Source organism: Opisthorchis viverrini, assembly GCF_000715545.1.
Source record: "Opisthorchis viverrini unplaced genomic scaffold opera_v5_15, whole genome shotgun sequence".
Taxonomy (NCBI): Eukaryota; Metazoa; Platyhelminthes; class Trematoda; order Opisthorchiida; family Opisthorchiidae; genus Opisthorchis; species Opisthorchis viverrini.
The window spans coordinates 744750-758710 of NW_008751671.1; the positions used below are offsets into that span (position 1 = coordinate 744750).

Genomic DNA, 13961 nt, shown 5'->3' on the forward strand with positions numbered 1-13961 from the left:
TGACGACATATCTCAGACTGTTTTATTTTCTGCCATTTTTAAAGCACTCAGCCGATAAAGCAGCAATGTAGGATGCTCTCGACTCCCAGCTTCATCTAAATCATTCAGTGTACTTCTGAGACAAAAGTTTAGGATTTATTCTCTCCATGGAGACCCAGCAGACCACAGAGCTATTAAAGCAATACGAAATAGGGGTTAATCTTGAAAAAAGATAAGGTAGACATAGTCCACCCGACATGATAATAATGACCTTGACAAAATGCAGAATTTTTTTCACCAAGTACGTCTCGGCTTTCATGCCCTAATAGCCAGTTCGCAAACATCAGTTGTCCACTAGATTAAAAACGCTTAGGTCAACTGAAAGAGCTGATGTGGTCACCAGAATTTTAATAAATGAATAATGTGCTGTCCTAGTTTTATCACAATTCCTGTGGCTGCTACCAGTTGCCTTTTGCGCATGTCAAAATGAGCAAATTATTAAGTAGGTAAGTTTATTATTTAGTCCGTAAGTAAGGTGGAAATCAAAAAGTCCATCTGTTATTTTCCAGAAATATCCATTGAGCAAAACAGGATAGTCAACGAATGTAGAAACGAACAACTTTACTAAAGAGGTTAAATACTGGACACCATCTTTTTCATCATCAGAATATCCAAATGTAGATCAACGGTTTGTTTTAATAGAACTTGAGTGATACTACACAATTTCCACCCTCGAATGGAAACCGACCTGGCTACGGAGTCTCAGAATTTTTAAATTTCGGCATCCCACTTTCTAATGTGCTCCACACTGACCACCTCAGCACTTCATGGAACAGAAGAGAAACCAGTTCTGCGAATTCGGAGGCTCAGGCGTTTTACTATCTTGTTACAATATTCGAGTCCTTTGTCTACGCACATAGAGGCTGAAAAACGACTATTTCAGGTTATACCCACGAGACTTACCTATTGACCGCTACCAATAAAATAAAAATCACGAAAATCCTTTAAGGACGAACGACTAGGCTCAAACAATCGTGTGTTTCTATTGTGTGTTTCTATTATACTGTGCACAGGTCTCTCGTTTTATAATTAAATATGGGTTAGAGAGGATCGGTTGATTAATTTTCCGCCTTTCTCTATTTGTTTATTCCCCAGGGGACTAGTAATTTGTGCTTTCTTCAGGATAACGATTTGAATCCAACTGTGACAACAATCACTTTGTCAACTCGATTAGTCGGCTTGAAAAACCCAGTAAGTCGGAACTATTTTGAAGTTCCGGGAAATGAAGTGAAGCGAATCAAAGCATTCTCAGACACACGCAACTTTCTCCAAAATCAAATGATCTCTTAGCTGGAGTAAGCGATGAGGCTACATTATTATTGAGAACAGAAGGAGAACCATGCAGGTAAAGTAGACACAAGGAGTCGCGGAACATCTCTAGAACGGTCCTTGAGAAACGACATGAAACTCCACAAAGTTCAAAGCCGTCTAGTGCTGAGCATTTTCTAGTCATTCATTTTCGATGAATAAAATTCATCCTTTATTTTTGAAACCAATAAATGCGCACGGAACTACAGAAGTAATCACATCAGCTTATCACTCTCTTGACCGCCGTTGATTGTCAGAGATTACTTGGTGTGATTCCGTGTTAAAGTTTGAGGGATTAGTTACTTGGTCTGAATACCACATACAGCCTATACTCGCACTACTCTCAAATTTACAAAACACTCTTCGACGGCCCACCACCAATTTTGTCCTTCTTAAGGCTAATTAGCTAGATGCCCTCACCAAGTTCACTTCAAACGTGGGTTTTTATTCATTTGAGTCTCCCGTTACAAATAAATAGATTTTCAAAAAAGGGTAAATGGAACTTGATTTTGATAATGACTCAAGATTACGCCTATCCAATGATCTCCAAAAATGGAATGAACGGTTGTGGGCTGTCAAAGCGTTTTCAGCAAACTTATGTATGATATGTCCCATCAAGGAAAGCGTATTAACTGAAACATGTGACAATCTTTATGTGGTAAATTTATCTGGAAGAATATCACAAAGGATAAACCTAGCTGAGAAACAAACTGGTTTTCAAATGGGTTCATTTAGCACATGGGAACTCTGTCTAAATTTTTGAAAGTTTTAACCAAAATTTCTAGAATGTTGAAGAATTCCGAACCCATTGCCCAGCCTTCCATAAATGCTGTGGAGAAATTTAACCGGGATTTACCTCCTGTTAGCACCGACACTCTTAGATCAACTACTCCTGGTCAGCCAGCTACGACTAAAACCATTGATGCCACGGAATCGAAAATGTTTATGACAGGCAGGGTATAACGGATATAACTCCGGCGCGGACATGCCAGTGTGGAATATCTACTGAGCGCATGAAATTAGAGAGCAGTAGATCTGAGTGGTTTCAAGCACCTAAAAATGTATTCGATACGACTGTTCACATCTCTTACTATGCAGACGTGTTCATTCCTGTCCAGTAACTTAATGGTGTTGGATCGGATAACCCGAATTACTGATTTTCGTTCAACTAAAAACTAGCTAAAGGTCCTAACGATTTCACGATGCCGGGGAGTTCTCAACTTTATAGCCCAGTATGTGATTGCCCGGTAAAGAAACCGAGTAAGCGTCCGACAAAATTTTTCTCTAGCATTCATAAAAATACTAAGAATTTGGAGTGCAATATCCATAATGTGTCACTGCATGCTCCCAACATTAGATCATAAACTAAACCGGTCCTATAGTTTTGTCACAGCTACCCCATTTGTTCATTTCACCTAAGCCCATTTGGGACGTCTTTGATACAGCTTTTGATTGTGAGCTCCATGTGATGCTCCATGACCGCTGCTTCAACCGGCTTGGAAGTCGTGCTGAAATATCCGGATAATTCGTGAGCATGCTTTCGGTTAGTGAATCGCAGAACCGTTCTTGCAGTGACTACAACTGTGCCCTCCATGTCTAATCAGCAAATTGCATTAGCAAGCTTAGACAGCTAAGCTACTTTTGATGTCACAATGCCCCCGCCAGGCCTTTTGTTTTCCGGGGTTCAGCGATCGTCCTGGGAGTCTCAAGTACAGTGTTGGCATATACTTTATTCACTGTATTTTTCTGTGCCCCCGTCAGTCAGTCAGCAAAGTATCACTATTATTATATCGATATTCGTTTGAAATACATAATGTTTAGTAATAAAACTTTGTATGATTTTTGATACAAATTAGATTGGGCGCCTTCGCCAAGAAAAAGAGTTTGTCAATAATGATCAGCTGTTTGTGAACGTGGGTGTGACTCCCAAGTTTTTTTCTGAAAGCTCGAATTTCTTTCATCTGTTATGCAAAGAATGGACATCAATAATTCAACAACTAAGAAGTCAGTGGAAAGACAGCCGGCGACGAAGCAGTTCCACTCTTAATTCTGGAAGGGCACTGGACGTTTGGTCTAATTCAAAGGGAAAACACTGATGTTCACCTTATTATTTATGCGTTTTGCTGACACGCGAGAGGAGAGGAACTGCTGATCCATAACTTAGTCAAGCGGTATTCTCCGGCGTTGAATTTCCTTCGACATCGAGCACTCTCTACATTATATAGAGGAGACGGACTCTTCGTTGAATAACTCTGTGAGCTTGTACTAGCCAGTCCTGTGAAATAATGCTTTCTGCTCAGCCAGCATAAGATTCCTTCTGACACTGACGCCTTGAAGAAGTCGCCTATGATTTGTTAACTGCTTATGGCGGGATGAAAAATATGGAATACGATAGTGTTGTATTCTACATCCCTTACATAGAAAAGAGTGACAAGGTGGTTATCCCGCAAGAAAGCTAAATCAGTCATATAAAATAACAACCAGTGCTTATTTACTCATCATGTTTGTAGATAAATGCCCCATATGCCTCAGGATTGATTTATATAAGTTTCCCGCACTGTCCGGTGAAACAATATTTAAGAAATCGGGCCCGCCCCTGGTTCTTGTGACCCACTGTCATAAGTACTTACACGCTAACTCCCCGTTTGAATGACATTTTGTACACCTGCCGTCAATTACTTCATCGCTACATGTGATATATTGTGTCCTCCAGCCTGTAACAACCCATAGTCCGACTAGTTAGGTCCAAACAACCGTACAATAACAAAAATAGAACCTTCCTTAATCGCGACAGTTAAGTCAACTGAACGTCTGTACCTACTGTGAAATTGTGTTAATTGCCATTACAAGCGAAAACGCTGAAGCCAAAACACCCTCTTTGACACCAGCGTGGTCTGACACCATGGATTACATTCATTAATTTTTAGGCTTTTTGAGAAAGACAAGTATCTACACAGACTGCACTAGTAAGGTCGAGCACTGCCATATGAACAATGCCCAAACGTTCTCAGTTCAGGTTGGCCGAGTAGCCACAAGCTGCCGCGGAATTTTTTGCAACTAGGGACTATTGAGGAGAAATGTGCATGGTGTAAGTTTATTTTTACCGAAGATCGCTGATGATATGATATCAGGCATGTATCATACTACTGTGGCAGCAGTTTTGGTGGCCACCTGGTCTACAATCATTCAGATGAAAAGCTACTCTCTGGAAACACAGACAACATTCACCCTACCAGATTTTGTGCAGAGAAGCTTTCTTTATTTGTGCTGATGCAAAACATCAACTCTCGATGTGATAAATGAGTAAATAATGCCCCGGCTTCCAGACTTATGCTATGCCCGTAGCGAGGACTACATCATAAAACACACTAGGTTTAATCCGTTTAATCTATTAAATGAACAGAAATCATTCAAACTAGCATCGGAAGACGGGTGCAAACTATACCACTTTAAGTAGGATGGGACGGTAACTCCCAAAAGAAATTACAGTGCACTTGAGACCGATGACCCACCTGGGCATATTGCTTGAATAAAACGGAAAAATACCACTAACTCCTTTTCCTGTCCACTCGAAGGTTTACCTAATCTTGGTTCTTCAACGTGTTTTTCTCAGAAGTGCACATTTTTCCCGCAGATTGTAATCACTGCGTTCACTCTCCACATGACATTTTACGACGAAACTACATAAGTACGACACAGAAACTCCTTCACTCTGCATTCCTTATTTGTTTTGCTTCCACCACGCACAAGCCGCATTCTGGGCAATATCACCGTAATTCCTCAATCAATAAAATGGCGTGATCTTTTTTACTGATAATTACTGCGAGGAAGACACCAAGTTTTGATCGCAAATGTACGAAGTAGCATATTTTGTCCATAGATTCATCCGATTCTGTTAATGCGCTCTTATGCCCTGCAAAATGTGCTGACGATTTGGTCAAAGTCGTCATGTCTATGAACCTCCAGTTGTTTGCAGAATCTAAAACACACGTTTTCATTTGAGTCAAAATTGAAAAGCTCTTGAAATAGAGGTGTATGATTCAGTCTGTCTGCAATGGCTCTTCGGGCTAGTGGTCTCCGTTCTGAGACCAGAATTTTGTTGCGTTCGCTCACCATAGCATGGCTGATTTACTCATGGGGTGCAGCGTTGACGGACCAAAAAGTCAATCGCAATTTCTTAAATGATCTAAAGTTGAAGCCTGAATTGGTTCTCTTACATATCCTTGAAAGTTAAGGCATCTGGAATTTAAATTCTCCCCCTTGCTTTCACCGTGAAGTAGAAAAAAGTTTGTATGAAACGCCCCTTGTGCAGCAACAGTGCGCACGAATGCATTCGTATAGAAGCCGTGTAGTTCCTTATCTCTTTCGTCGCTGACCCCAAAAAGATCCTTCGAAAGCGTGACCCTAAGATTTATATGTACACTTCATATAAACATCAGAGTCCGGCCGTTTCTTACCCCCTTTTCCATCCATTAAGTTCGGCCATGTGCCTGTTTTTCAGCGACTGTTTGGAAATTCGCCATGGAATGGAGAAATCCTTGACACGTATTCTTAATCCCGGATGTGCTAACCATTCTCTGAAAAGGGTTGATACCTCTCACAAGTGGGACCAGAAGACCAGTTGCAACAAGATGGAGTGTGAACCGTGAATTCCGGACACCACATCTCCGATACTGGTGCACCACCTGATGAAAACTGCCAGGATGTAGAGCGCAGTGGATTGTTTTCAGGGCTCATAGGGTTTTATGAAACTTCTGTCCTCCAGCTAGAGTTAAGTAAATCAGTAGTCTCATCTTGCTGGCATTATAAACATATGCTAATGTAAGGCTAGGTGAAAGAAACTACTGCATTTTGTTACAAGTGTTTTTTTACCGAGCAAGAATCGATGAATCCAGCGCTCTTTAAAGCTCACCATTAAGCTGCAACAAACAAGAACCTTTGTGTGTTTTCTGGGAATTCAAATAGCAAAAATGTTTCTCTTTCTGTTCTGAGCATGACGAATATCACCCCGTTCGAGTACCAGTTGTTTTAATGCCTTCCTACAACTACGTGCCTTCCCGGAAGTGGACACGCGCGTGTGCGAAGTAAGTTGCGTGAGGAGGAACATGAAGATGATTCTGTTAGCCATCCACCCCCCACACAACCGAGCTTCGTGCACTTGGACCCTAATTACTTGGAGAGCACTTGAGTTTAACAAAAAGCATGTTGTTCGTGCTTGTTCGTTCTACTTCTCTGCAGCTGCAAGCTCCAAGATCTAAAAGCGCAGTGTACAGCAACAACACACAAACAAACAAACGGACAATGCGGATTTTTTTTAAAGCACCGTTGTGTTTCATATCACGTCGATTATCTCTCTTCAATGTCGTTGCTTCTCTTGTTTATGTGTGTATCGACGAACGTTTCCGTTGCACTCATTCTCACGCACCAGTCCACGAACGGAAAGGGGCCGATAGAAACGGAGTGTGTCAGTTTAGAAAATTGGTGCAACGATGAACCCCTAGAAGGATTTCTGTTATTCCTTAGGTTTTCCCAGGACATTTTAGAAAGCTGTCTGCTAGAAACACTTACAGCACCAGTTGTCACTTCTTTTTTTCATAGACACGCGTTCTTTTGATTTTTATTGAGATCGTCATATAGTAAACGCAAATTGCAGTGCACCCAGTCAGATGTAACTGCAATTAGAAATGACAAAGCTTCTCGTTACACTGAATGCTTGTCAAGTATGGTCTGCCGTCGATCTACATAGTGAACAGCTACTAATCAAAGACTGTCGCAGATCATAACGGCACAGCCTACCCTCTACCGAAAGTTCGGAAGCTTATGCTTAGCATGCGACTTCGAATCCATCATCAAGAACTGCCTCTCACACAGAGTAGTTTGCATGAGATTTGGAAAGTTCAGAGCTGAAATTTAAAATGCTTGCCAGTTTTAAGATACTCTGGTTGCTTTTCGAACTTCATTCTGTCCTCTCTCCTTAAGCCAATGGCCTCAACATTCTGTCGTATTCTTTGCTATTCCCGGAGCATAACTAAGTCCTAACAGCAACTCTTCGTTGACTCATTTTGCAAACGCGAAATGATTCCCTTAATTTGCAGTTAAGTTAAGTGGATTAGCACTTTCATCCTCACAGTTAAAATTGTGTCCACTGTACTTCGTGATTTTGGTGGAACGTGTCGACAATTACTGGATCCTGTTGTGGGAGGACGACCGTTCAAACTCTATTGTTCACACTCTATTGATTAATCAACAAAGGGGACGCGTAACTTCGAGAAGCGTGCAACTACATGAAACAATCCCAGATAACGTGCCGTATGGTGACGCACAATAAACGTATGACCATTTCGTGTCTCAAATCCGTCACATGATATTTGTCCTCCCGAAAGCCAATAAATTGTGGCGGTATCTGTGGGCCTGTAGCACACTTCCGGTGCCTCGTTGCCATGCCACACGAAGGAGGCACGATGGCTGAGCTACTGCCAGGTTGCCCAAGCCTAGACAGGGGAAGTCGAGAGGCAGAGGTCGGGTTCGAACCACTGACCTTCCAGTCAGTAAATTCGCGCTCTAACCACTTGGAACATCTCGCCCAAAGAAGATAAGGAAATCGAAGAATATGCATTTTAAAAGCCTACAACGTTGTGTAAACGCCCCACACAACTATGAGCTTGAAAACAAAGGCCTTAATCAAAGTCTGAAGACAGATTATAACAAGTCTGATAAACGAGGTGTTCTGAGACTCACCCGGCTCGAAACTCAGTAAGCACAGCGAGCAAAATCGTGGTGAAAACTTGGAACGTTTAAGGCCAAAAACCTTGTGTAGCGGATCGATAAGCTACAACCCGGGGTTTTGAATGCCGTTAGCTTTATTTCTGGCCAAATATATTAAGCATTCAGACAAGCAACTCCATATGAAAGTCACGGAACGCAAACAACGCGCATGATTTTCCCAAAGAACGCAAAGGTTATTCGGCCGTCCTACTTCATTTACTTGGGTCAAATCACCAGAGTGAGCCTGATGGCATAAGAATAATTTAATCAGGGTTCAGGTCGCATGTGGAACGGACGATCGCTGCATCAGTAGAGGTCAACATCTGTCAATCCCAACGACGGAGCTAGCCTTCTCCCTCTGTGGCGTGGACTTGATGCACGACGTAGTAGGCGATGGGTCGAACAGGAATCTGGACAGTGACATAACAGAACTACAATGTGAGTCACATGCCTGTCCCAGCGCACACAAAAGTAGGTCAAATCTGATCTCAGGAACAGGCCAAGTAAAGTATATGATGGAGGACCCAAAAAAAGTAAACTTTGTCGTCGTTCAAGTAATTCCTAAAACCATTAGGAAAGGTTTCCGATGGCATCCAAAACGTCGCATTATTTTTTATTCCGCCCAGATGCGTTTTTACTTTAAGCTTTCCACATTTCCGTTAGGCGTCAAAGATCGACTCAGCTCGTGTTCACCGAACAGTCAGCATTTTTCTCCGGTTACAACCATCGTTACCATAGCCAGTAGAAGCGCATCAGTGAAAAAAAGCTGTTACTCTACTCTACGTGATCATATTTGGTTAAAAGCCTTATTATGAAAAATAGTGAAAGGATCTATGTAAAAACCAGTTCTAGTCAATTAGTCATATTCCCAGGTGGTCACATTTCCAGAGATTCAATCGGGGAACCTGGAAATGAAGTGATAACAAGCCAGTGGAATTGATTAGCGATCGATTAACTCCAGGCAGTCTCCATCGTGAAGGACTGGTTGAAATGCCTTTCCACGGATATTTCATGATCACCTTTAGATCTTCATCCATGTTGAAAGGTGCCCGCGTCGCTGTCGATGCTGTTCTGATTTAACTAACAAAAACCAAATAAGGCGGCTGAATATATCCATTGTAGTCATGAGAACGAAGAAGGTAGCGAACAAAGCTTGTTTTCTGTGATTGTTCATCTTGGCTAATACCAAATCCTTTCCGGCGTGCTAATTACATGACCAAGATACCTCGGCTTCTGTCTTTTGACACAATTAAAATCAATTCAATTCAATTAAAGTCACGTTGCAACTACGTTAGGGCATAACCATACTGGCTCTAGTTCTGAGAAAGTGGTCACAGAAGACCTAAAGAAGCTTAAGCTACCTTGCTCGCATGCGCCATGTCTCATAGCTACATAGTAGCATATCGCGTACCGTAACCATCTCCAAGATTCACATACATGCCTCTTCGTCTCCACAAGTATCTCATATCAGCACACACAAACAGAGCTTTGCAATTCATGCTATGGTTTCAGTGTCCACACTTCGCTCGGAAACAGACAGTATAATTTTCAGGACACGTGAAACCCTTAACACTTACGAGTACTTGGACTGAAATGGCTGCCTCTTTAACAACATAAACTTGCGCAATGTGTGTGCCAAAGGTCGGGATAAATTTTATACTAAAAACCTCCGACCTAAATTTGCTCTCTAAAGACAAATATTATATTGTCCGCGTCTACCGGACTTTCAACGGCAATGGTTTCTAAGACCGATGTTTTGAAAGCCTTCCAGTGCTCATATCATTACTTCGTCAATCAACACATTGAGTACAACTGGTGATAACTATAGACACTTGAGGGGCCAAAACGCCTGAAATCCTAACAGCATGAGGTTCACAGAATTCCAGTACAACCTCTAAGCGAACTAGCGAGCTTGTCAAGAGACGCAGACCGCTCAACATCCTCCAAACATACTGAAACTCTAGGAGTGTCAAGTTTATGGATCTCTCAAACATAGGTCGGCAATCTGCCACCTAACAGATTGGGAAGATGTAGTTACCTCAGCCGTTTGATTCACCTGTACCTTCGAAAGATAACGGAAGGCAAGTGATTCCAAGTCATATTACAACAGTGGACAAGCCTATTTATTGTACTCACCATATTAAATGTGGGTCCCTATTTTTAAAGGGGGTATTGATAGTAATTTGGCCCACTTGTTGGAATGGTTCTCCGAAAAATAGAGGCGAATGAATCAAGTAAAAACCCACGAACAGTGTGAGAAGGAGGTCGTCCGGAGCAGGAGCTCGAAAAGGCTTAACAAGGGAAGTGCAGTTATATATTTTCATTGCCGAATGGAGCCCGATGTTCATTACCTTGGACTCTAATCCAGCTTGTGAATATGCTATTCAATATGATTGCCCCAGCTACTGATGCGGATCGATAACGGAAGGAGCTCAATCATTGGTGGTTTTGCGCACAGAAGACTTTGGGGCAATCGTCGTACGCGTTATCGAGAACATTTCGGACACTGCAGGTATTTTTCGCCCTCTTCTTTCTCGGTATTCCGTGTCCAAATGCGCATAGTAACTTTTCACTGGACTTACATTTCTTTTGGGTCAGTGAGATATGTTCTCGCCGTGGTTTATGTAACAGCTTTATTCTAGCCACTAAAGTTGACGGCGCATTTCATCAAGTACACTCGAAAGCTAATCTGATTTTGACGGGGAACTCGAATGAGTCACGGCCGAATCTCTGGTTTTTATATTTCAGTTTAAATGGAAATAAGTTTGACGGAAACTCGGAGAGTGCACCTGTCAAATAAGCCTTAAAGAGGACGAAACATGTCAGGGGCTGTGGAGGATTTTTCAGCAGCCGTATGAATAGTACGTTGCCAGAAAAACAGAACTGCATTGTTGTGCGACAAATGCTGGGCATACTAGAGAGAAATGGCCATCAAATTTGGGTGGGAAATGAAGGCGTAGCAGTTGAGAGGAGTCTGGATAGTATTCGACATCATTATCTATGGGCCTATCAGTCACCAGTCAAGCATTTTACCATCTTCACGCATGTGAAACGTAAACAGAAAAGCGTGCTGCATGACCAGCATCTGCACAACTGCTCCAAAAGTAACGGAAGTCAGTGATTGATTCATGCAATTCATGAATAATCGTAATGTGGTTTGTGTTCGTGGTTTGTTCGCTGTGTACGAGCAAAATACTGCCAAAGGATTTTTCTTATTTCGGAATTTAGCACCACACAAAATGGTTTACAGTTATCTCACGTCTAAGGTTTTTTATGCGTACCAAACATGCTGCTCGTCGGCCATCTCAGGGAGTTCTGGTGGCCAGAATCGCACCCTCGTATGTATTCTTATCGCTAGCAACCACAAAACTATATGAGATGTTGGCCCGACCTAGCAGAGAACACAGCTTTGCAAAGACCGTTTTTGATGCTTCAAGGTATACAGTCCACTGCCATGGTATGGAACTACAAACTGAAACATAAATACTATTCTAATGATCCTCTCACATATACTTTCAAGACTTTGGGAACAACTGGGTTTCCTATCTCTCCATGCTAGTGTAGGCAGTCACAAAATTAAAGTTTTTAGTTTTGTATGCGCACGAAGCGACTAACGACACACCTAATATGTGACCAAAACGTTACTAAATTCTGGTCATTAAACGGATCAGTTTCCTGTCGATACCCGGGAAGCCCATTGTTAATCCATGGTCACTTACAGAGGGTCACCGACAATCAAATGCCAACTGAGCAATAAAGTAAAGTAGAACAGAATGTGACTCTTAACTTAACTGGATGCCTAACAGTGTCTCTCATCTCTTTTCAATAAAAATAAATTTCACCTTGAGGATGAACTTTTAAGTACGACCAAAACACCTGGGGATTCGGACGGTCAAAGCGTTTCTCCTACTCTCCAGTTAAGAAAGTCGTAGGTCTTATGTGTTTAGTTGAACACAAGGCCCGCTGCGAAGTCTGAACTATTTATCAGGTGTTGTTCGCACCTTGTTCATTCATACACGTTTACTGCAGATGATTTGGGCAGATGGTGTAAGCATCGGTTAACGAAATTTGTTTTTAATACGCGGCGATGTTATTGGTGGAACAAGGGTTTTATACTAAGGAGACACGCATTTAACTTCAAATGCCGAATTTCTTCTCAACCCGTGAATCCTTTCACAACAAAATGAAGAGGTTTAAGTCGCCAAATCAGAAAAAGATGGAAAGTAAACTAAGACGTCAGTGGTCGTAAAACTCATCACTAGTTCCTTAATGGGCAACCTCGAAGTGTCGTACCGAGCTCTACGAATCATTAATATGACTTGTGACTTGTCATCCAACCAAGTGTTGATCAGTTCGAACAATCATCTAAATTCTGGTAGATAGTCCTATTGCTCCATTTGCTTAGTCCGCAAATCTGACAGAACATCTGATAATTATCAAGCCATAGTTCTGGAGCTTCACCGAATTTTTAGTATAAAGATGTTAACGTACACCAAAAAACACCCGCCATCTGAAAACTCTTAACTATAATGAGACTCACCAGGTGGTCGTAAAGGGATAAAACACATGACGCTTTGGTTGACAGTTCCACGCTCTAACCTTTGTTTAGCTATTTTTACTAATTTAGATATTCAAATGACGAGTGGATACGATTCAAAACTAACTACCCATTTAGCCATCCTATTTTCTGATCTCCTGAGCTCAACCGATTAGCTCTAATAAAAACAAAAAGCACTCGTGTGGCTGTGGTTTCAGGAATCCGGCTAATCGCAATTTCGCTTGTGCTGAATACGCTTTCGGGGTCGAATCTATGACCATTTACCACCGAGCGCACTTTGGAAGAAGCGTAGCTGGTCCCACATCTGAATCAGCCATTGTTAAATGTCTTCAATCAGACTTTTGTACCGTAAGGAACCCAATCTCTACCAAAAAACCAAAAAAGATGGTACTGCTTTTCCTTATTGGGATGCACCGGAATAGAAAATATTACGAATTTTCATGGATAGTCGAACTCGAGACTCTCAGCAAGTAGGTAGAGTATAAACGGTTCAGCCGAGGGCCACTGATCAACAGTGAAACTAACCCGCAGTGGCCCCATTCATCAGTCACATAATTCATAGCAAATGACCAAATGACGACTATTCTTTGGAACTACACGTAGTTTATCTGTAGTAATGAGACGTTTGAAGTGTGTCGTTCTACATCGACGGATAGTTATGCCACCGCGAGACAGGTACAGATGCTTCTGCAGAATTTATCTAAACGGAATAATCAGTGACTGAAAAATTAAATTATGTGATGTTAAGTTGGACAGAAATCTTGACGAATCCACCAAGTCTTTTGTATGCAGAACTACTACCCACAGATGATTGTCTATTTTCACAGCACCTTCTGATTCAATACAGACAGGAAACTTTGCCTAACTGAGGTATTTGAAGCTACTCAGTTATCAAACAACACCTCCTGAGAACTGGTTACCAAAATGGATTTAGTGGATGAAAACGTAACCAAACCGATTCCCCAGGAAAATTAATCCTGTCGTGGGAGAAAAAGTCATGGGATACAACTTTGCTGAGAGTTCCCTCGCCATGAGCCCAAAGTGATTCTGATTTGGGTCTTCTCTCGGACGCGCTAAACTGGTTCGGCCGTACTTTCATGTTAAACACACTGCAGAACAACTAACCATAACTAATTGACCTTTCCATGAAGCATCAGAAGCGAGTTTCAGTAGAATTACAAAGCAACTGTTAGTCACTAATAACAGGACAGACCCCAAATACTCGGTTTGCTTTGGTTGTCGAGCTGTCTTAAAGCACTACTGAGTCACTTTACCTGACGAAGCTTTTAAG

The 13961-nt window shown here is 41.8% G+C and overlaps 1 protein-coding gene across 1 annotated transcript in view; it reads left to right on the plus strand.

Moving 5' to 3' along the window:
- The window catches only part of T265_01384 (hypothetical protein), a gene marked incomplete at both ends in the record, with an annotated part of 66535 nt that overhangs the window by 25576 nt on the left and 26998 nt on the right, over positions 1-13961 (plus strand). Inside the window, 2 exons of the mRNA XM_009165410.1 lie at positions 1135-1230; positions 8391-8583. Of these exons, the coding sequence (XP_009163674.1) occupies positions 1135-1230; positions 8391-8583 (289 nt within the window). The remainder of the gene's footprint in view (positions 1-1134; positions 1231-8390; positions 8584-13961) is intronic.